At 44.0% G+C, this 25203-nt stretch overlaps 2 protein-coding genes across 2 annotated transcripts; one reads left to right on the plus strand and one right to left on the minus strand.

Annotated features, from left to right (window-relative positions):
• Nucleotides 1-10905: 10905 nt before the first annotated feature.
• On the minus strand, nt 10906-11376 carry LOC139837896 (uncharacterized). The gene has a single exon (XM_071827205.1). It carries the CDS (start codon nt 11374-11376, stop codon nt 10906-10908), a length of 471 nt encoding a protein of 156 aa, XP_071683306.1.
• Nucleotides 11377-16780: 5404 nt separating this feature from the next.
• Nucleotides 16781-17666, plus strand: LOC127338254 (protein DMP2). The gene has a single exon (XM_051364450.1). The coding sequence runs from the start codon at nt 16791-16793 to the stop codon at nt 17430-17432; it is 642 nt and encodes a 213-aa protein (XP_051220410.1). The 5' UTR covers nt 16781-16790; the 3' UTR covers nt 17433-17666.
• The last annotated feature ends 7537 nt before the right edge of the window (nt 17667-25203 follow it).

Consider the following 25203-nt stretch of genomic DNA (forward strand, 5'->3'; position numbering starts at 1 on the left):
CAAGAGATCACAATCATAGCCTACGCCAAGTACTAACACGATGCACACACTGTCACCATTACACCATACAGGAGGAATAAACTACTTTAATAACATCACTTGAGTAGCACACAGATAAATTGTGATACAAAACACATTGCAATCATAAAGAGATATAAATAAGCACTTCACTATGCCATTCATAACAGTGAATAAGTATTCTGTGAAATATAGCCTAAGAGACCCACACGGTGCACACACTGTCACCTTTACACACGTGGGACAAGGAGTCTCCGGAGATCACATAAGTAAAATCCACTTGACTAGCATAATGACATCTAGATTACAAGCATCATCATATGAATCTCAATCATGTAAGGCAGCTCATGAGATTATTGTATTGAAGTACATAGGAGAGAGATGAACCACATAGCTACCGGTACAGCCCCGAGCCTCGATGGAGAACTACTCCCTCCTCATGGGAGACAGCAGCGTTGATGAAGATGGCGGTGGTGTCGATGGAGAAGCCTTCCGGGGGCACTTCCCCGTCCCGGCGGCGTCCCGGAACAGAGACTCCTGTCCCCCAGATCTTGGCTTCGCGATGGCGGCGGCTCTGGAAGGTTTCTCGTACCGTGGCTTTTTCGTATCGAGGTTTTAGGTCGAGGACCTTTATATAGGCGAAGAGGTGGTGTCAGAGGGTCGAAGAGGCGGTGACACCATAAGGCGGCGCGGCTAGGGCCTGGGCCACGCTGGCCTACCTCCTGGGGCCCATGTGGGTCCACTCTGGCGACTCTCGGGTGTTCTGGATGCTTCTAGGGATTCTAAGATGCTGGGCGTTGATTTCGTCCAATTCCGAGAATATTTCCTTACTAGGATTTTTGAAACCAAAAACAGCAGAAAACAGCAACTGGCCTTTCGGCATCTCGTCAATAGGTTAGTTCCGGAAAACGCATAAATATGACATAAAGTATGCATAAAACATGTAGATATCATCAATAATGTGGCATGGAACATAAGAAATTATCGATACGTCGGAGACGTATCAGCATCCCCAAGCTTAGTTTTTGCTCGTCCCGAGCAGGTAAACGATAACAAAGATAATTTCTGGAGTGACATGCCATCATAATCTTGATCATACTATTGTAAGCACATGTAATGTATGTAGCGATCCAAAACAATGGTAAATGACATGAGTAAACAAATGAATCATATAGCAAAGACTTTTCATGAATAGTACTTTCAAGACAAGCATCAATAGGTCTTGCATAAGAGTTAACTCATAAAGCAATAAATCAAAGTAAAGGTATTGAAGCAACACAAAGGAAGATGAAGTTTCAGCGGTTGCTTTCAACTTGTAACATGTATATCTCATGGATATTGTCAACATAAAGTAATATAATAAGTGCAATAAGCAAGTATGTAGGAATCAATGCACAGTTAACACAAGTGTTTGCTTCTTAAGATGGAGAGAAGTGGGTAAACTGACTCAACATAAAAGTAGAAGAATGGCCCTTCGAAGAGGGAAGCATCGATTGCTATATTTGTGCTAGAGCTTTGATTTTGAAAACAAGAAACAATTTTGTCAACGGTAGTAATAAAGCATATGCATTATGTAAATTATATCCTACAAGTTGCAAGCCTCATGCATAGTATACTAATAGTGCCCGCACCTTGTCCTAATTAGCTCGGATTACCTGGATTATCATTGCAATACATATGTTTTAACCAAGTGTCACAAAGGGGTACCTCTATGCCGCCTGTACAAAGGTCTAAGGAGAAAGCTCGCATTGGATTTCTCGCTTTTGATTATTCTCAACTTAGACATCCATACCGGGACAACATAGACAACAGATAATGGACTCCTCTTTAATGCATAAGCATTTAGCAACAATTAATATTCTCATATGAGATTGAGGATATTTGTCCAAAACTGAAACTTCCACCATGAATCATGGCTTTAGTTAGCGGCCCAATGTTCCTCTCTAACAGTATGCATGCTCTAACCATTCAACTAGTGGTAAATCTCCCTTACTTCAGACAAGACGGACATGCATAGCAACTCACATGATATTCAACAAAGAGTAGTTGATGGCGTCCCCAGGAACATGGTTACCGCACAACAAGCAACTTAATAAGAGATAAAGTGCATAAGTACATATTCAATACCACAATAGTTTTTAGGCTATTTGTCCCATGAGCTATATATTGTATAGATGAAGAATAGAAATTTTAAAGGTAGCACTCAAGCAATTTACTTTGGAATGGCAGAGAAATAACATGTAGTAGGTAGGTATGGTGGACACAAATGGCATAGTGTTTGGCTCAAGGATTTGGATGCACGAGAAGTATTCCCTCTCAATACTAGGCTTAGGCTAGCAAGGTTGTTTGAAGCAAACACAAGTATGAACTAGTACCGCAAGACTCACATAAGAACATATTGCAAGCATTATAAGACTATACATTGTCTTCCTTGTTGTTCAAACACCTCACTAGAAAATATCTAGACTCTAGAGAAACCACTCATGCAAACCAAATTTTAACAAGCTCTATGTATTTCTTCACTAATAGGTGCAAAGTATATGATGCAAGAGCTTAATCATGAGCACAACAATTGCCAAGTATCAAGTTATTCAAGACATCATACCAATTACTACATGTAGCATTTCCCGTTTCCAACCATATAACAATTAACGAAGCAGTTTCAACCTTCGCCATGAACATTAAAAGCTAAGAACACATGTGTTCATATGAACCAGCGGAGCGTGTCTCTCTCCCACACAATCATTTATTCAAACAAAAACAAAAATAGAAACAAACAGACGCTCCAAGTAAAGTACATAGGATGTGACCGAATAAAAATATAGTTTCAAGAGAAGGAACCTGATAATTTGTCGATGAAGAAGGGGATGCCTTGGGCATCCCCAAGCTTAGATGCTTGAGTCTTCTTGAAATATGCAGGGATGAACCACCGGGGCATCCCCAAGCATAGAGCTTTCACTCTCCTTGATCATAGTATATCATCCTCCTCTCTTGACCCTTGAAAACTTCCTTCACACCAAACTCGAAACAAACTCATTAGAGGGTTAGTGCATAATCGAAAATTCACATGTTCAGAGGTGACACAATCATTCTTAACACTTCTGGACATTGCTCAAAGCTACTGGAAGTCAATGAAACAAAGAAATCCATCCCACATAGCAAAAGAAGCAATGCGAAATAAAAGGCAGAATCTGTCAAAACAGAACAGTCCGTAAATACAAATTTTATTAAGGCACCAGACTTGCTCAAATGAAAATTCTCAAATTTAATGAAAGTTGCGTACATATCTGAGGATAACTCACGTAAATTGACATAATTTTCTGAGTTACCTACAGAGAATTTGGCCCAGATTCGTGACAGCAAAGAAATCTGTTTCTGCGCAGTAATCCAAATCTAGTATGAACCTTACTATCAACGACTTTACTTGGCACAACAATGCACAAAACTAAGATAAGGATAGGTTGCTACAGTAGTAAACAACTTCCAAGACACAAAATAAAATAAAAGTACTGTAGCAAAACAAACACATGGGTTATCTCCCAAGAAGTTCTTTCTTTATAGCCATTAAGATGGGCTCAGCAGTTTTAATGATGCACTCGCAAGAAATAGTATTTGAAGCAAAAGAGATCATCAAGAGGCAAATTCAAAACACATTTAATCCTAACATGCTTCCTATGAAAAGGAATCTTGTAAATAAACAAGTTATGTAGGCATAATGCAATAAGCATAGGAAAACTAGACAAAATTTTAAGCATATAGAGAGGTGTTTTAGTAACATGAAAATTTCTACCACCATATTTTCCTCTCTCATAATAATGTCCAGTAGCATCATGAGCAAACTCAACAATATAACTATCACATAAAGCATTCTTATCATGAGTCTCATGCATAAAATTATTACTACTCCCAACATAAGCATAATCAATTTTATTAGTAATAGTGGGAGAAAATTCAACAAAGTAGCTATCATTATTATTCTCATCATCAAATATAGGAGGTATATTGTAATCATAATCAAATTTATCCTCCATGACAGGCGGCACTAAAAGACTATTATCATTATAATCATCATAAATAGGAGGCAAAGTATCATCAAAGTAAATTTTCTCCTCAATGCCCGGGGGACTAAAAAGATCATGCTCATCAAAACCAGCTTCCCCAAGCTTAGAATTTTCCATAGCATTAGCAACAATAGTGTTCAAAGCATTCATATTAATAACATTCCCATTAGCATGCATATAAAGTTCCATGGGTTTTTTAATTCTCTCTTCGAACACATCATGTCCTAATTCAAGATAAAGTTCATAAAGATCTCTCATGTTTTTGTTGTTTTCCATTATGCCTAACTAGTGTAAACAAGAAACAAAAAGATGCAATTGCAGGATCTAAAAGAAATAGCTTCGAGCACAAACACAATGGCGCCAAAAAAGTACTGTTACCTGGAACCGGAGTATGAGTGCCTTTTACCTTTCCTCCCCGGCAACGGCGCCAGAAAAGTGCTTGATGTCTACGGGAGCTTCTATTCTTGTAGACAGTGTTGGGCCTCCAAGAGCAGAGGTTTGTAGAACAGCAGCAAGTTTCCCTTAAGTGGATCACCCAAGGTTTATCGATCTCAGGGAGGAAGAAGTCAAATATATCCCTCTCATGCAACCCTGCAACCACAAAGCAAGAAGTCTCTTGTGTCCCCAACACACCTAATAGGTGCACTAGTTCGGCGAAGAGATAGTGAAATACAGGTGGTATGAATAAGTATGAGCAGTAGCAACGGCACCAGAAAAGTGCTTTGCCCAGGACTGGTGTGTGATTGATGGTGGTAATATGGCAGGCAGTACAGATACAGTAAAACAGTAAACAAGCAGCGATAGCAGTATTTAGGAACAAGGCCTAGGGATCATACTTTCACTAGTGGACACTCTCAACATTGATCACATAACAGAGTAATAAATAGATGCTAGACTCTACACTCTCTTGTTGGATGATGAACACCACTAACTGTGTAGGATTACACGAACCCTCAATGCCGGAGTTAACAAGCTCCACAATATTCGATGTTCATATTTAAATAACCTTAGAGTGCATGATAGATCAACATAACCAAACCAAGTACTAACATAGCATGCACACTGTCACCTTCACGCTATGAAAGGAGGCATAGATCACATCAATACTATCATAGCAATAGTTAACTTCATAATCTACAAGAGATCGCAATCATAGCCTACGCCAAGTACTAACACGATGCACACACTGTCACCATTACACCATGCAGGAGGAATAAACTACTTTAATAACATCACTAGAGTAGCACACAGATAAATTGTGATACAAAACACATTGCAATCATAAACAGATATAAATAAGCACTTCACTATGCCATTCATAACAGTGAATAAGTATTCTGTGAAATATAGCCTAAGAGACCCACACGGTGCACACACTGTCACCTTTACACACGTGGGACAAGGAGTCTCCGGAGATCACATAAGTAAAATCCACTTGACTAGCATAATGACATCTAGATTACAAGCATCATCATATGAATCTCAATCATATAAGGCAGCTCATGAGATTATTGTATTGAAGTACATAGGAGAGAGATGAACCACATAGCTACCGGTACAGCCCCGAGCCTCGATGGAGAACTACTCCCTCCTCATGGGAGACAGCAGCGTTGATGAAGATGGCGGTGGTGTTGATGGAGAAGCCTTCCGGGGGCACTTCCCCGTCCCGGCGGCGTGCCGGAACAGAGACTCCTGTCCCCCAGATCTTGGCTTCGCGATGGCGGCGGCTCTGGAAGGTTTCTCGTACCGTGGCTTTTTCGTATCGAGGTTTTAGGTCGAGGACCTTTATATAGGCGAAGAGGCGGCGTCAGAGGGTCAAAGAGGCGGTGACACCATAAGGCGGCGCGGCCAGGGCCTGGGCCGCGCCGGCCTACCTCCTGGGGCCCATGTGGGTCCACTCTGGCGACTCTCGGGTGTTCTGGGTGCTTCCGGGGATTCTAAGATGCTGGGCGTTGATTTCGTCCAATTCCGAGAATATTTCCTTACTAGGATTTCTGAAACCAAAAACAGCAGAAAACAGCAACTGGCCTTTCGGCATCTCGTCAATAGGTTAGTTCCGGAAAACGCATAAATATGACATAAAGTATGCATAAAACATGTAGATATCATCAATAATGTGGCATGGAACATAAGAAATTATCGATACGTCGGAGACGTATCAATTGCCACTAGAGCAGTTAACTAGTACCTGATCCGTCAGTTGAAATAGCCCCAACTACCATTATCCCTGTACAATATATAAATTCGTATGCAAAGATATGTGGTAAAGTTCAGAGTTATCGAATAAATATAAAGGTGGAGATTTTCCCTGACACTGCGATTCAAGCAAAATCTCGGGGGCTACTGACATAGGCATCCCCAATGGGCCTGCCGAAGATGGTACCCGGGGTTTACTGAAGGCCCACGACCCGAAGGATAAGAAGAATCGGAAGCCCAAGTTGCTAGTTAAGGAAAGCTAGAGTTGTATTAGGAGAGAACACTTGTAATTGCGGGATGAGTTGGAAACCCTCCCGGACTCTGTAACTTGTGTATCACGAATCCCTCGGCTCCACCTCCTATATAAGGGGGAGCCGAGGGACAAAGAAAGCATCGATTCATTGTCTCACAAAACCTAGTTTTCATATCGTCGAGTACTTTTCGGCTGAAACCTTCGAGATCTACTTGCCCTCTACTTCTAGCTAAAACCCTAGTCTACAACCCGTAGGCATTGACAAGTTAATCCCTTGTCAGCGTGTGCCAACCAAATCTGCATGGCATCGAAGCGGGCATGCGAGCCAAGGAATTGTGCCTCGTAGGCGGAGCTAGCGGTGTAGGTTGAATCAGCATTAAGCGTCCAGTCGATGGTGTCCGGCAATTCGGGGGCAAGGTTGATGGAGTGAACGGCCTCCCAAACGTCGATATATTGCGCCAGCTGTTGAGGCGAGTTGAGGGACGCGACAGATCGGATCCAGTTGTTTTCACTTAGCTCTTTGGATACCTTACAGTTCTTCCTCGAGGCAATTCTGTAGAGGTCGGGCGCCCATTGAGATAGAGGGCACCAAGCATACCAGTTGTCGTGCCAGAATTTGGCTGTCTCCCCGTTTCCAATGGTAACTTTAGTGGCGGCTCTGAAGAGGGACATGTCGGTGTCGTCGCATGGAAGTTTTGAGCCAGACCAAGCGCGGTCCGGATCAGTCCACTGGAGCCAAGGCCAACGTAATCGCAGGGCACGTCCAGATCTCTCAATGTCCGGAATGCCGAGGCCCCCCCAGCTTCTTTGGCCTGCATATCGTTTTCCAATTCACAAGAGCTTTCCCCTGGGCGGCATGTTCGCCCTCTTCGCCGGCCCAGACGAATGTCCTGGCAATCTTGTTGATCCTCTCACGAGCCCATTTTGGCAGAGGAATGGCAGTGGCGTGGTAAGTGCTAGTGGCCATGAGCACCGTCTTCGCAAGGATGACCCTTCCAGGTCTAGCAAGGTTCTTGCCGATCCAACCCGGGAGCTTTCCGGCGATCTTGTCGATTAGGGCTGTAGGTCCACCTTCCGAAGACGGCGAAAATGCAGAGGGAGCCCTACATATTTTCCAGGGAAAGCAGGCAAGCTTCGCGGAAAAGTCATTGAGAATTTCCTGAAGGTCCACGTCAACACAGCGCACCGGGAAAATTTCCGTCTTGGTCATGTTGGTGACAAGTCCACTGGCCTTTCCGAAGCAGTCTAGAATGGAAGAGATGGCGCGACGAAGGTCCTCCTTACTGGGGTTTACGAAGATTCCAGCGTCGTCCGCATAAAGAGAGATGCGGCACCGGTTGGTCCTAGAGCGTATGGGACTCAGAATGCCCAATTGGGTGGCCGAGGAAAGGATGCGTTGTAGGGGGTCGATGGCAAGGATGAAAAGCATGTGTGATAGTGGGTCCCCCTGTCCGAGACCGCGGGCGTGGCAGAAAGGGGTGCCAGGTTCACCATTTAGCAGCACTCTGGACGTGGCCAAGGAGAGGGAAAGACACACCCAGTCCCGCCAAGCTTGGCCAAACCCCAGCACTGACATGACGTCAAGAAGGTAAGCCCATCCTACGGGATCGAAGGCCTTGGAGATATCAAGCTTGAGGAATAGGCTCGGGGTCTTGTTAGCATGAAGTTCCCGTATGAGGTTTTGAACATGTAAGAAGTTGTCGTGAATGCTTCTTTTCTTGATGAAGGCGCTTTGGCACTTGGAGACGATATCCAAGAGCATTGGAGCCAGGCGGTTGGCCAGAAGCTTGGAGAAAATCTTTGAAAGACTATGGATGAGGCTAATCGGCCTGTAGTCGCCCACTGAAGTGGCCTCAGCTTTCTTGGGGGTGAGGATGATGTTGGCGGAGTTGACAAGGCTGGCACAGCCCACCCGAAGATGGGACATGTGCATGATGGCGGCAATAATGTCATTCTTGATAATGTCCCAGCAAGACTTAAAAAAGGCGCCGATGTATCCGTCCGGTCCAGGGGCCTTGACGGCAGGTAGGGAGAAGACGGCTTCTTTAATCTCATCGTCAGTAAAGGCGACGTCTAAATCGCACGTATCCGATGCTCTCCCAAGCGAGGCTCAGAGGCCTAGGTGCTTTGGTGCCGAGAAGATTTTGAAGTGATGCAGCAGTACTTCTTCTTTATCTTTGGAAGTGATCGCCAATCCATTATCAGAGGCAAGGGACTGTATGTGGACCTTCCTTCTTCTCCCATTTGCGCGGACATGGAAAAATTTTGTGTTCGCGTCGCCAAGCCGTATCCAGGTGAGGCAAGAGCGTTGGCGTAGTTTAATCTTCTGGATGGAGAGCAGGCCCAAGTAGGAGCTCTTTATCTGCCGATGCAAGGCGCGCTCCTCGTCGGAAAGCGGCCTAGCCTCCTCTGCGATGTCCAGGCGCATTATGATCTCTTTTGCGGTAGCAAGCTGAATTCTAAGGTCGCCGATGCTCTTCCTCTGCCAGCATTTAAGGGCTTTGGCCGTGCGGGCGAGCTTGATGTGGATGCGGCGGATCGGGTCATTAGCCAAGAGGGTTTTATTCCATGCTTCGGAAACAGTGTCCTTGAACCCTTGCATGTGTTGGAGATATGCCCAAGAGGCAATAATAAAATGGTTATTATAATATCTTTGAGTTTATGATAATGTTTACATACCATGCTATAATTGTATTAACCGAAACTTTGATACATGTGTGTTATGTGAACAACAAAGAGTCCCTAGTAAGCCTCTTGTATAACTAGCTTGTTGATTAAATGATCATGGTTTCGTGATCATGAACATTGGATGTTATTAATAACAAGCTTATGTCATTGTATGAATGATGTAATGGACACACCCAATTAAGCGTAGCATAAGATCACGTCATTAAGTTATTTGCTATAAGCTTTCGATACATAGTTACCTAGTCCTTATGACCATGAGATCATATAAATCACTTATACCGGAAAGGTACTTTGATTACATCAAACGCCACTGCGTAAATGGGTGGTTATAAAGGTGGGATTAAGTATCTGGAAAGTATGAGTTGAGGCATATGGATCAACAGTGGGATGTGTCCATCCCGATGACGGATAGATATACTCTTGGCCCTCTCGGTGGAATGTCGTCTAATGTCTTGCAAGCATATGAATAAGTTCATAAGAGACCACATACCACGGTACGAGTAAAGAGTACTTGTCAGGAGACGAGGTTGAACAAGGTATAGAGTGATACCGATGATCAAACCTCGGACAAGTAAAATATCGCGTGACAAAGGGAATTGGTATCGTATGTGAATGGTTCATTCGATCACTGAAGTCATCGTTGAATATGTGGGAGCCATTATGGATCTCCAGATCCCGCTATTGGTTATTTGTTGGAGAGAGTACTCAACCATGTCCACATAGTTCGCGAACCGTAGGGTGACACACTTAAGGTTTGATGTTGAAATGGTAGAACTTGAATATGGAATGGAGTTCGAAGTTTTGTTCGAAGTCCCGGATGGGATCCCGGACATCACGAGGAGTTCCGGAATGGTCCGGAGAATAAGATTCATATATAGGAAGTCATATTCCAAGTTTGGAAATGATCTGGTGCATTTATGGCAGGTTCTAGAAGGTTCTAGAAATGTCCGGAAGAATGGCACTATGGAAGGAGGAGTCCCGGAGGGACTCCACTAGCATGGCCGGCCAGCCCTAAGGGGAAGGAATCCCAGGTGGATTCCACCCATGGTGGCCGGCCACCCCACCTAAGGAAAAGGTGGGAGTCCCACCTTGGGTAGGACTCCCCCCTTGAGTAGGTTTCCCACCTTTGGGAAGTTTTGGTGTTGGGGTCTTATTCGAAGACTTGAACTACAACTCTTGGGGCTTCCACCTATATAATGAGGGGCATAGGGGAGGGGGCCGGCAACCATAGAGCCATAGCTTGGCCGCACCCCTTGAGGTCGGCCACCCCCTCTCCCAAACCCTAGCCGCCCCCTCTCTCCTCCACCTCTCCCGCACGCTTAGCGAAGCTTCGCCGGAGTTCTCCATCACCACCGCCACCACGCCGTCGTGCTGCCGGATTCAAGGAGGAGCTACTACTTCCGCTGCCCGCTGGAACGGGGAGAAGGACGTCGTCTTCATCAACACCGAACGTGTGACCGAGTACGGAGGTGCTGCCCGATTGTGGCACCGTGATCAAGATCTTCTACGCGCTTTTGCAAGCGGTAAGTGATCGTCTACCGCAGCAATAAGAGCCTACTCTTATAGGCTTTGGAAATCTTCAAGGGTTAGTCTCGATTATCCCCTCGTTGCTCCCGTCTTCTAGATTTCATCTTGGCTTGGATTGCGTTCTCGCGGTAGGAAAATTTTTGTTTTCTATGCAACGAATCCCTACAGCATGCGCAACCAGAACTCTTCGAACTTGAAGGAGGGCTTCCTGTTAGTGGAGACAGCCCCTTGCAGAAAGAGGGGCGCGTGGTCGGAACATGCAGAGGTAATGGCTTGGAGATGGGCATCCGGGAATAGGGCGTCCCAGTCAGCAGTGCAGAAAACGTGATCTATCTTGGTGAGGACCGGGTCCGCCTGGGCATTGGACCAACTGAAGCGCCTCCCGTCCATCCGTATATCTTTGAGGGCGAGGAAGTCCCGGGCAGCCCGAAATTTGCCAATGAGACGGCGATTGATATTAAGGTTGTTCTTGTCCGAGGCCTTAGTGATGAGGTTGAAATCTCCCAACAAGAGCCAAGCATCGTGGGTGACTGTCTGCAGAGCCCTGAGTTCATCGATGAAGAGTAGCTTATCGGCTTCAGTCTGCGAGCCATAGACGCAGGTGATAAACCAGGAGGTTCCTTCATCTAACATCGTGATCGATGCCGAAAGGGTGTTCTCGGAGATGTGGACATCCGAGAGGGTGAAGTAGGCATCCGACACCGCGAGGATAATACCTCCAGACGTGCCGATGGCGGGCAAAAAGGCGTAGTTTGCGACGAAGTTTTGACCGAGGTGTAGTATGGATCTTTGGTAGTTACACTTTTCGAGTCTTGAATGGAATTGCTCTTGTCTTCTGCTGCCTTCTTCATCTCTGCTTCAACCATCTCGTTTGTAGTGGCAGATGAGAACCAGAGACGCTGCCGATCTAGCTTCTTCTGCTTCTTCTCGTTCACGAAAGCCCGAGCATCTCTTCGCGCGAACGCTGGAAGCCACCAGCTAGGCGGAGCAGAGGCGACTCTGCCGACGTTTCGAATGATCGAGCGCAATGTTAAGGAAATCGGTAATCGTTAATTGCTCGGTCGGCTTGGGAGCAGCGATTAATCGGAATTCAGACGATTAACTGATTTAAACGGTCGGCTATTAATCGGTGCAACATACACAATTTAGCACTTAAAATAGTTTATATAAGAAAAATAATAGTATATGAGCCTATGTATGCCTGGCCCTACTTGTCTAGAGCCTAAAATCTCATAAAACATGCACTCTTCTCCTCCGTGACCTAATCTTCAAGGTCACGAGCGCATCAGGATCCACTAGCCGAAGTCGCGTTCCTTCCTTCCACTTCTTCTCCTCTCACCTCTGAAGTTTATCTTCTCCCACCACCTACCTAGGGTACGACCCCTCTTACACCTCAACCACCTAACCTATTGAAGGCATCCTCGAGCTCCTGCACGAGCTCCTATATCTGAGGTCTGGGCAACTGCGAGCAACTGGTCTAGGAGGGCAAGTAACTAGTTGGCGATAGTGGAAATCGAGCTCCTGGAGCTACAATCAAGCGGGAGCTTCACAAAACCTACTTTATTGGGGAGGGGTAGCGCCTGTACTAGCAATATGCATTGAAAATTTTGTAACTTTTTTTACCAAGTGTAGTAGTTAATCGGGAACATACCTAGTAATCGGACTTTCAGTATGATTAATCGGGCTAAAGGATTAACACAGGCGATTAATGATAATCGACACGGTCAGACCCCTAGTAGCGATTAATCGGCCTAGTAATCGCTGAATCGGCCTAGTTTTTGAACAGTGATCGAGCGCGAGAGGCTTTGCATCTCCACTGATCTTGTAGATTTACGGGATTTGGGTGCCCAGACTGGGCGGCGGCTATTTGCACAGGGTTGGGGATTCACCGAATAGAGGAGAGGGGTCTAGGGCTCATCGGCCTGGCAATTTCCTTTTTGAGGAGTCACGGTCATCTATAATATCTAAATTGGAGCAACCCACTAGCATATTTCTCTAAACATGCAGCCTATCCACATCAGCAAGGTGCTACATCATCAATTTTCATTTGGCCCCACTACCTATTTTTCCAGCCCATATATACCACCTACAAACAAGTCATTATTTTCTCTCTTATTTTTCAACCATGAAATCTTGAAGTGCGACAGGCGTTCACCTTCCTCTATTTCTTGTGTGTAGTTATAAAACACTTGATTGCCCACCGCTTAATCTCTCCTGGCTTCTCCACTTCCATACGTAGCCCAAATATCACTCCTGATATCCGTTAAGAAACTGATTAGCCATACATGCAGGCATCGGGTACATACGGCCGGACTCCTCTATGTTCATCTAAATAAATTCATCATGGCCGTTACAAGTCTTCTCCACTCCTCTTCCCACTGTGCACCTCATTCTACTCCTTTATATATTTATGTTGTGCCGCCACTTCTCACTAACACACTGTTTTTGTGGCCGCGCGTTTGGGATGAGTGGATGCCACGCTTTTGCTTGACTTCCATTCTCATCCAGCCCTCGCCATGATCTGCATGTATAGAAAGCTCGGCTGGAGGTTCCGCCACCCTGCCCCACCCCCCCCCCCCACCCCTCCCCCCATCTACAACGTTGACATCAAGAAGCAACGGTATGGCGGTTCCTCTATGGATTCTTAGTTACCCCACCCCTTATTGTCCAGTATGGCCCAGTAATGATGAGCTCTTTCTGGATTGTATTTTCTTGGAACTATGGAGTATATGCACAGGTGAGCGCATTCTATTTTTTCTCATGTTTGAATAGTGTTATTCAGTTTTTGGTTGAGTATAACGAAATGTTGTTTCGCAGGAGATGTATTCTTTTTTGCTTGCAGGAGTTTCCCGGGGTACTATTGCTAAATGCTAACGATTATTTATCCCATCTCCTCTGAAGTTGGTTATCAATTTTCCTTATCCAATATTCCGACATATACTTTCATTAGTGTCTACAGCAAGTGTTCATTCTAAATTAGGCCAATGCTTCAGCTAAGCCTGTCTAAATTTCTACTCCCTATGGACAAAATTTAGTTCTATCTCTCGCTGCAACAATGGATCTAAATACAGCGGAAGGAGCTAACAGCTATAGATTTCAGGAACTACTCACATAATGCAACTATGAAATATATATGCACAGTACTTTCCCAACGGGGACTATGCAAATTTTCATCATAGTGTTTTCATTCAGTTCCCGGGAAATGAAACTCCCAGATTTATATTCCCGATCTGTATATGCACTTTCATTTCCAGTAATTCAAATATCAGACCGATAGTGTGGTAACAATTTTTTTGTGAGTCCTCCATACACTTTGGAAAATTGGAGTTGTGCAATTTAAATTAGTACACTCTAAAAAAAATCTTCAGAACAGTGGGTCAACGTGTTTGCATAATTCATTGTCATATGTACCAATGTTTAGCATTAGTGAGTCGTGGTTTATTGGTTCATTTTTGTATCTACCATTGTTTAATATATATTTGGTAGCACACTATTTTAATTGTTTCTAAGCAATTTCGAGATCTTTATATTCAATTCAGTGATTTATTTTACTTTGATGTACAAATGTCTTTAAAATGTTTTAGAACAAATGTCCGCAGCAACGCGCGAGGGAATCATCTAGTTTACTGATAAAGAGACCCTCCGATAAAACATAAAATCAGTGTCCAACGGACGGGGGCTGCTGTATGCCGACCTGGTCGGCGCGGACCAGGCGCCGTACACCCCCCAGGCGGGTTGTTGGGCCGGCCCAACATTCTCACTCTTTATTTTTTTGCTTTTTTGCTTTTTTGCTTTTTCGTTTTTTGCTTTTTCGTTTCTTTTTGTTTTCTTTTTTAATTTTTTTTAAATCTGAACATTTGTTAAAATTAAAAAATCAAATTAAAAGAAATCACTTTTAAAAATCTGAACATTTTTTAGATTGGGACATTTTTAAATTTGAACAAAAATGTATTTTTTTCAATGACAATTTCCGAATTTGAACAAATTTTATATTTAAACAATTTTTGAATCTGAACGATTTTCATATTTAGAACAAATTTCAAATCTAAACAAATTTCATATTTGAACGGTTTTCAAATTTGAATGGTTTTCAAATTTGAAACGGTTTTCAAATTTGAATGTTTTTTAATTTAAACATTTTCTTAACTTGAACAAATTTTTAAAATTAAAATTTTCGAATCTGAAAAAATATAAATAAAACCGAAAACAGAAAAAAGAAAAGAAAACAGAAAAAAAAACAGAAAAGAGAAAAGAAAAATAAAAACGAACTGCTAGAGGCTAAACAGCCACAAATGGGCCTAGCCCATACCCGACCAGGGGTGTGCGATGGTCGGTAGCCACCGACCTGGTCGGTGTATAGGTTTTACCCAACGGATGGGCGAATTCTATGTGCCGACTACGTCGGCGCTTGCACCACTCCGCACACCCTCATGTGCGTGGCGTGGGCTGGTCCAGTTAGGCGTTAGCTTTTCCATGTTTGTTTTCTTTGTCTTTTTTATTTCTTTTTCTTGTAAGATCTGGAAAAAAATTACAAAAAGTAAAAATGTGCATATTTTTTAAAATATGTTTAAATTTGACAATTGTTCAAATTTAAAATATGTTCATATTTTAAAAATTGAATGCTAAAACTGTAAAGTTTTGAAAATGTTTAGATTAAAAATTTAAACTTTGTTAAGATTTGAAATTTGTTTAGATTAAAAAGAATTCAAATTTTGGAAAATGTTCGCTCATTTTTTGGGAAACCGAAAACCAGACATAAACCCAAAAAATCAAACTTAACCAGAAAACACTAGCTGCAAAACCAGAAATAAACTAGCTAAATACTAACCAGATATATGGGGTTGGCCCAAAACCTATCAAAGGGGCGTGGGTCGCGTATAGGAGCTCCCGGCGGGCATAGGACTCGTCAGGGACTCAGGGTGGGAATTTTAAGCAAAGGTGAGCAACAAGCCATGCTAGTCGTGGGCCAGCCGTGGGCCAAGGTGTGACGTGCCTGTGTCGGCACGTAGCATGTCAGGCCACCATTAGTATTTCGGTAATTCTCAAAAAAGGAATTTGATAGTTCTCAGTTGTAAGTGGAATTGCAACTGAGATTGTATTATGCTTAGTCAAGTTCTACACCGTTTGATTGCATTGTGATTCGCGCATATGAGCTACAGTTAAGTTGCAACTGGGTTTTTTCAATTGCAAGTGGAGTTGCAACTGAGATTTTTTTTAGTTGTAAGTCAGAATGCAACTAAGAATAATTATCCAAACCGTTAGATTTGTTTCGTGATTCATACTAGTCATGTTGCAACTGAGATTTGATGACATCATCTGACTGAGAACGAAGTTAATTCTCAATCAACTGAGAAATATTCACACCCAAAAAAAAATCTGTCACTAAAGCACCAAGCACCATGTAATCTACTCTAAGAAAACACAATTAACTTGGAACTTGTACTTTCCAACAACGGAAGATTCAGTAACAACATGTTTTTTTAATCGAATTGAGAGCTTCATTATTTTAAGTGACGCGGGATTACGGTCATTGAAAAGAGTAATAGAAAGGAAGCTTAGGTATAGTTGATACACGAACACCTTTTCCTGTCTCACTAGCTTGTTTTGCATATAGATGGGCTGCCGCACTTGCATCCCACCCAACATAAACTATGCTAATTTTAAAAAAGCTCCTCTAACTTCTTTGATCTCCCGGCTAATTGGCATTACCTTCAATCTGTCCTGCTCCTACTCTTCTTGACATAGAGTCACTGCAACCTTTTAAGTTAGTTGAAAAACTATTCGTGTAAGCTGAACTTCTCGAGCAGCAACTGGCCGAAACTAGGAGTCCGTTATGAATCGGCCGGTGTCCGGCCCAACCGTTTCCGCATGCATATATGCGATCTAGAGGGCAAGAATATTTCTGTTACGCCGGCGTCACTCTCCCGTGTAGCTCCCAGCAACCATACTCTGTTGCTTGTCCTAGCTTGACACTCCTCACTCACGTACTCTATATAAAAGGGAAGACGGAGAAGCCACCTGTTCAAAGCATATCACCTGGTGTCTAGATGGATTCCATTCAAGTGCATGTAGCCGGCCAAGAAGCACCAACAACTCAAGAATCGAAGCCACGGCCGGCTCACGCCGCCAAGTCGCCGGTCGACAAGACGCTGTCCGGCGCGTCGGACCTGCTGAAGCTGCTGCCGACGGGCACGGTCCTAGCCTTCCAAGCTCTGGCGCCGTCCTTCACCAACCACGGCGTGTGCCACACGGCTAACCGCTACCTGGTCCTGGCGCTCATCGGCGCGTGCATCGTCTCCTGCGTGCTCCTCTCCTTCACGGACAGCATCGTCGGCCCCGACGGCAAGCTCTACTACGGCCTGGCCACATTCTGGGGCTTCTACCCTTTCAACTTCGCCGGCGGCGCCGCCCAACGGGGCGCCGTGTTCAAGGACCTGTCCCGGTTCCGGATCACCGCGCTCGACTTCGTGCACGCCGTCTTCTCCGCGGTCGTGTTCCTGGCCGTGGCTGTCGCCGACGCCAGCATACAGAGCTGCCTCTTCCCGGACTGCGGGGCAGACGTCAGAGAGCTGCTGGTGAACCTGCCGCTTGGGGCCGGTTTCCTGTCCAGCGTCGTCTTCATGATCTTCCCCACCACTAGGAAGAGCATCGGCTATACGGACATGACACCCCACTCCCACTCGCAGTGAAGCTCGCTCTACCCAACGTACTAGTTTTCCAACCGATGCAACTAGTCGACAAGATGAAGCTATATCGATCCGAAACATGCATGGAAACTCCTAATGCAAACACGCATGTACTGTATGACCCAATATATATTGGTATCCTATAAGCCTATATATGCTAATGCTAGTCTATTCTGAAATTATCACTGACAATTAGCTTTTGGCTGGATTTTGAGAATTCCAACTCCTTGGTCAGTACTTTTATGCTTCTGCATTGCCCTCAATCTATTTTGCCGGCCATTCTGGCTTGCTGCTCTTCCTGATCCTCCCTCTCCGTAAAACGGAGTTGGTTATAAATTACTACTCGAAAAAAACCTTATAGCCGCAACAACATCCATGACGCAAAACTGACGGTTCGTGGCTGGTAACTCCTTGGGTAGTACTTTTATGCTTCTGCATTGCCGTCACTTCTGAGCAACTCCGACATTGAACGCTTATAGGTTCTAGATCAGAATATTGTGACATGTGTTGACACACTTCACTCGGAAGTTTCAAGCGCGTTTTGTAGGTCGCATGTCCTATATTTTGGCCCTAGGCAGATGAAAATAGGCTGATTGGTTGCCCGTCCTACCTCCGCATTGTGGCCAGCACGAGTACTAAAGCACCGCCAGGCTTGGCCTTGGAGATACTGCCGAATTGGCCGTCCCTCTGGAGCATGACCCGTTGTCGTGTCTCGGTTGCACGCATGATGAAGGAGAGGGCGACGCCACGTCCCTTCGAGAACAAGCGCCATAAATCGCCTCACCGCCCACTCTCCTTCCTCCCACTCTCTCACTTTTGACTCTCGCCGCCCTCATGTCATATTAAGTCGGCGGTTGCACTACACCGACAAATGCACTCATTTGCCACGGCGGGGAAGAGCGGGGCGAGACGCCGAGAGGTAGGCGGCATCCACCGCGACTGAGTAAGAGCAAATGAGTCTTTGATGCATGTAAAATGCATACATGAACTTTGGCCTTTATCATATTGAATTTCCACATATTTGTAACATATATGATGATGATAATACTATGTTTTACATTGATTTATTGGAATTTACCAATGATCCTTTTTATTTGGTTTATAACCCTGCAGAACAGGAAAATCCTATTTCGCATATTTTTCACTTTCAGAGACCTATACAGAGTCAAATTGATCTAGGATTTTTGGAGCATCATTTTTTCATCGGGAGGAACAACATGGGCCTTGGAAGCGCACCTGGAGAGGCCCAAGGGCCGTAAGATACCAGGTGGTGCAGCCAAGAAGTTTGGCCGCGCCACCCATGCTCTTTCAGCCGTCGATCGCCCGTTTACCCTGATTCTTTCGCGAACCGACGCATTTTGCCCTAAAACCCACTATATATATGGCCCCGAAGAGTTCTCGGGAGGAGGGCTCCACAGAAAGACAGAAACACCAAAATGGAGGCTGCTGCAGAGAAGATTGGAGGGGGAAACTCCACCGGAGGGATCTCCACCTTCTCCAACGTCTTCATCATCATCACCATGACCAAGAGGGAGTAGTCCACCTCTAGACTACGGGTTTGTGGCAGTAGTTTGATCTATTTTTCTCATGTTCTTCATAGTACTTAGTGCCATATGAGCTTCCTATCATGATTATGGCCATATTTGTAGTATCTATGTGGTGGATATTTGTTCTATGATATTGTTTTGTGAGATATGATCTTATTATATTGTGAGATGTATTGATAGATACATATTATGTACGAGAGTGGATTTGGTGTTCGGGGGGTACGTGAGCATGGTCTAAGCATCATTGGATCGGCTTTGAGATTTGTTTTCTGTCTCACGAAGACTACACGGCGTGAATAGCTTTTCTGCCTCCTTCCCCCACCTCTCCCGAGCTCGGCTAGCTCACACCGTCCGGCCGTGCTTGAAGCCCTCTACGCTCGTCGCCGCCCCTGGGAGCTGCGCATCAACGCGATTTCTCTCTCCAACACGATTTCTGCATCGTTTCTGCATCGAGCTCCACCCCTCCGTACCGAGCACGTCCATCAGGAGGAGCTCCGTGTCCGTCCCCTGCAGAGCCGTCCTCCTGCCTGCCTCGCGACCGGCGGCTGGTGCTCGTGCGGTAGATCCTCCTCTATAGTGCCCCCACAACTGCACCTTCCTCCTCCCTCACCCGCTATAGCACATCGACGCCATCAAGCGTCCATCTCCAAAAAAGTTTCCAAATTGATTCAACGGGTTCCAGGAGCGTCCAAGTTCCAAATTGATTCAACCGGCCCAAATCGAGTTAGTGGGCGCTCGAAGGGGCGGCCATGGCGGACACCAGGAGCCCGACGCTCGAAACCCCATTGGTCGAAGGGGCGGCCATGGCGGACACCAGGACCGGCCCAAATTGAGTCAACGGCGGACGACGGCGTGGTCATTTCAGAATGAATTAGGGGCGGGTTTCTTCTGCATGGCTGGTGCGCGTGTGCTGGCTCGCAGGCCAGCGCGGAGGCGACTCGCAGGGTGCGCGGCAGTGGGAATCAGGAAGGTATGCGCCCGAAATTAGTTGATTCGATTTGAATCAGCGGCAGGACGGCGGGGGGGAGGAGGCGGCGCGGGGAGAAGCGGCGGCGCTTGCGGGCGAGGCATCGGTGCCAGTCGAGGAGGTGGAAGAGCACCCCGCCCGCTGCTGTGGTGCTGAGCATGGGCGTGGTCCGTTCAGGATTGGGGAAGAGGTCAAGATGAAGTCGCCGATGTCGGGTTGCCCGTGCGTGAGCACCTTATTTGGGGATGAAAATCACACCCCTGCATCTGCCGCGTCGCCAGCTTGCGGCATCAACAACGACTCTTCGGAGCTTTGATGCAAGCAGCAAGGAGGCAGCGCCGACAATGGCTCTTGAGAAGTCACCAACGCTTGGGGCAGCAACGCCTACGAGATGGCAGAGGCACTATCGCCTGCTTCAACAGTGACGGTGCCATGCCGGCTGGAGGAGGAGTGGAGGAGGCGCTAAAGCGTAGACAGACAGCCGGCATCGACGCGGCGAGCGTGCAGGCGCGGGCACCGTCGTGAGCAGTGAGATGAGATGAAGACCAAGTGAAGGGGACGAGGGAGAGGTCGGGATGATAAGGTTGGTGTGGCCTTGTGGTGGACGTGGTCGTTCAGCCACGAAAAGGACACGTGGTGGGTGGTCGGCCCGGAGGTTCCTGTCGATGCAGCCTCCGCCTGATCCAAAGTATTTTCCTTATAGGTAACGAATAGACAAGCGGCATTAGACACGTATTAGCTAATCACCACGTGCTCACGTACCCATGTGTTCACCAGGCTTCATTCGTATTATGTACTCTGTTCTTAAGTTTATGTTCTGATCCAACATCTATGCAAGAGCATGTGTAGGATGATGTGTGTGTTAGATGGAGTAGCATGGTTTTAGTGATTGGATAATCACAATATATTCATGATCTATTATGGTTTTTCATTTATTTTGCTACCTCAGTAGGGATAAAGTTAATGCCTCTGCTATGTTCATCATGTGACAACAATGATAATCTTGTTTATTCAAGGTATCATATCTAATATTCAAACTTCATGTCAAAGTACTTATTGCTATGCTCCTTCTAATTCTTAATACAAGATAGATGAAGTTTCTTTCTTGTGGAGTATAAGAGAGGTGTGTTGCATCATCTCTATGTTAGGACGTACCCATATTAATTTTGATCTTACATATAATATTATCTGTATCTTTATATCTCATTGATGAATTTCTTTTTGCCCACCACAACATTACGAGAGAATAGTCAAGTGAACCCATGAACCCCGGTTCACTTTTTATCATAAGAAACACATTTATATTGCTTTTACATTGTTTTCTATTTGCTGCACTATTTTGATCCGAAAATACAAAAATATTTACTTTTCTTATTTGTATCTAAAACACCAAAAATAATCAATCTCTTTACAGTTTTTACTTACTTATTTTATCTAGTTTAGTTTCTACTTGTTTTTTTGCTACTTGTGTTATTTACTTACGCGAAACCTTGTGCTTGACAACCACACGGTGGAGTTGGGGACACAGGGCATTTACTTTACTTGTAGGATTGCTTGAAGAAGAGAGAAGAGTACACTCTTGCATCCAGATCTCTGAGAGTTCGATATAAACCCTCGAGTCGCCCTTGTGGGGAAGATAGTCCCTTGGTACAACACTCTGCGCTTGGAGTCCCAACGTATCAAGATCTTTTTGGCGTCGCTAGTAGCCATCATCAGTCTTCACCTACACCGCGACCTGGACCTCGACCACGACAGACCATCTCAGATGGTAGTAAGCACAACTATTTTTTTGAAGCCTTTTCTACTGCAGGGGAAGCCCCCGCAGCCCTTTATTAATCAAAACTCAAAGTACACAATATATACAGTGTATGTACAAGCAAGAAATTACAAGAGTGAACTAATCCATGATGACAAGGAGTCAACAATAGAACCCTTCACCCTATGCTTCACCATGGTGATATCCTACACAAAGCCAGCTTTCCATCCTTTAAAAGAGTGTATCTTATGCTAAAAAATCCAATTGTTTCTTTGTTTCCATATATTCCAACAAGCCAGGATAACCACCTCAGTAAAACAGGGACCTTTAAAACTTTTCTTTGCAAAAGACAAACTCTGTGCCACTGAATAATCCCTCCACTCAATCCGTAAACAATTTTAGATTCTGGAACTAAACTGACAAGTGAAGAACAGATCCTCAAGCACATGTTGGTGACACAAAACACAATCATTGTCATCAATTACCTTCCACTTTCTGCTAATGATCATATCCTTTGTGTTAATCATGTCATGAATAATCAACCATGCAAAAAAACTTGTGCTTGGACATACACTTGGACTGCCAAACCTTCTTAGAAGGAAGGTGATTCTGTAAAGAGATGAATTGTTGCTTGTAAAAGCAACTAGACGAATAAATTCCTTTATTAAAATGATAACACCAGCTATCACTGCCCTCTGTCAGATCTGTACCAGTCAACAAATCTTGTATTGCATTATACTCAGCAAAAGCTTCAATAGAGAGGGGTAAATGAAAAGCATCATGAACAGCTGTCAGAATGAGAAATTCCTTAACAGAAATTAATTTGTCCCTAGCATAGGAATACATATGAGGGTACACTGCAGACAATAGATCCTTATGTCATGTATCATCCCAGAATAAAATAGGTGATCCAGAGACCACCTTACAAACAATCATATTTCTCCATGTATCAACCAAACCAAACACTCCTCTCCACCAAAAGGACCCAGACATGGTGACAGCATGGGGAACTGTATCATGATAATATGTATCTCTAACCAGCTTCACCCATGGAACATCACATTATTATAAAATTTATCCAGGTGTTTCAAAAGCAATGGCCTGTTCTGAAGATGCAAATTAATAATACCCATACCTCCCTTTTCCTTTGTTTTGCAGATCATGCTCCATGCAGCAAGGGAATTAACCCGTTCCTTATTTTTATCTTTCCTCCACAAACACCTTCTTCTAGCCTTATCTATAATTTCAATAACTCCCAGAGGAATTACCAAAGTACACATAAAATAGGTTGGCAAGGAGGATAACACGGAATTCACCAAGATCAGACTATCCCCATAGGAGAGAAAAGACACAATGGTAGAGAGCCTTCTTTCAATTTTATCAATTATTAGGGAGAAATCTCTAACAGTTGGCTTGGTAGTACCCATGGGAAACCCTAGATATGTAAAAGGCATGGAGCCCAAATTACAGTAAAAAACCATTGCCATGTGCTCAGCCTCTTGAGCAGAAAGATTAATAGTAATCAGAGAAGATTTATGGTAATTAACTTTCAGCCCTCTGAACACACCATATTTATTCAGCAATTCCTTGAACAGCAACAATTGATCATCCTCTTCTGGCAGCACAATAATAGTATCATCAGCATATTGTACAATTGGATAATCTCCATCTAGAGGAATTGTAATCCTAGTTTTCCTTCATGCAAAGCAAGATTGACAATGCTCTGCAATAAATCTCCTCCAAGCACATAAAGCAAAGGAGATAAAGGATCTCCTTGTCTAACTCCCCTTTTACATGCAAAATTATTGCGGGGTACCCCATTGACCAAAATAGATGAGGATCCAGATGAAAAAACTTGCTTGACCATTCTGATGACATCCAGGGGAAACCCTTTACATCTCAAAATGTCCAGAATTGCATGATGCTCAATGGTTTCAAAAGCTTTCTCAAAATCAATCTTAATAATTACACATTTCATCTTCGACTTATGACACTGATGCAAATATTCAAAAGTTGAGGCAAAACAATCTTGTATGGTTCTATCTCTAATGGAACTTGATACATGTGTTGGTAAGAGAAATTGGCCTGAAATCATTAACAGTCTCTGGACATTGTTTCTTGGGCACCAAAGTGGTAAAGGACCATTGATACTCTCCAGAGAAGTTGTTCCCTTATGAAAATCCTTATAATGCTGAATAAAATCATCCTTCACAATATACCAACAGTGTTCTAGAAACATACCATTGAAACCATCAGGACCAGGGGCTTTATCCAATTTGATATGCTTTAGTACCCCTTCAATTTCTTCCAAAGAAAATTCGGCTGCAAGTGCATGTAAATTATCCACTCGCTGTACAACCTTGTATATCAAGTGTCTCAGTAGAAGGAAAGGACACTCCCATTCTTTGCTTGAAACAATGCAAAAAAGCAGCAGCTTTCTGTTGATGATCCTCTAGAAACACTTCATCCACACTATGTATTCCAGCAATATTATTATGCATGTATCTCTCAGTGGCTCTTGCATGAAAATATTTTGTGTTTTCTCCATTTAACTGCACCCATCTAATAGTGCACCTTTGCTTCCAATAATCTGACTGTATTCCCATCAAATTCTTCAAATGATTTTTCACAATAATTCTGAACTTAAATTCTGGGATACTAAGAAGCCCGCTATCCTCCAATTGATCAAAGAAGAGAATAACTGAATTACAATGACCAATCAGAGTTTTTATATGTGAAAGTCCTTTCCCCCATTTTTTCAACTCATATATGAGGAATTTGAATTTAGTAGAAATTCTAGCAGTAGAGGATTTTGCAACCACTTGTTGTTGCCAAACTTTTTCCACTAGAGGGTAAAAACCAAGCTGTTTTATCCAGAAATTTTCAAACCTAAAAATCATGGACTTGGGGATTTTAGTAGCAATTTTCACCCCACAAGGAGTATAATCAGAGGTTGTCTTTGCTAAAGGAAAAAACCATTGTGTTTGGAAAAATATAGTCCATTCACAGGAAGTAAAGAACCAATCCAGTTGCTCCAACAAAGGTTCCTTTTGCATATTTGACCATGTGAAAGCTCTACCTTTCAGAGGAAGTTCCAATAATCCCAAATGACTGATAATTTCTTTAAACAGAAAAATGTCATTCATATCATCCCCTAGATTGTTTCTATTATCTTGAGAACGAATGAAATTAAAATCCCCTAGTAGCAACCAGTTCTCAGACAAAGGAATGTCAAGATTATATAAGGAGGACACAAAATTATCACGCTCAATTCCTTTGCAAGGCTGATAAACACATACCATGGTATAGCACTGTAGTGAATGGGATGAGGAAGAAAAAAATTATGATAGAAGAATGATGGATCTGCAGTTATTCCTAGAAAATACAGAGCTATTCCAAAGAATGATTATTCCTCCAGAAGCACCCACAGAAGGAGAGAATATAAATTGATCAAATCGTTTGGGATAGAAACTTCTGATAAAAGAATGATCAAAAGTTTCACAT

This window comes from Lolium perenne, chromosome 3, assembly GCF_019359855.2.
Source record: "Lolium perenne isolate Kyuss_39 chromosome 3, Kyuss_2.0, whole genome shotgun sequence".
Classification (NCBI taxonomy): Eukaryota; Viridiplantae; Streptophyta; class Magnoliopsida; order Poales; family Poaceae; genus Lolium; species Lolium perenne.

Excerpts from the sequence above, each read along its gene's own strand:
- LOC139837896 (XM_071827205.1), bottom strand. The coding sequence starts at position 11,376 with ATGTTAGATGAAGGAACCTCCTGGTTTATCACCTGCGTCTATGGCTCG.
- LOC127338254 (XM_051364450.1), top strand. The coding sequence starts at position 16,791 with ATGGATTCCATTCAAGTGCATGTAGCCGGCCAAGAAGCACCAACAACT.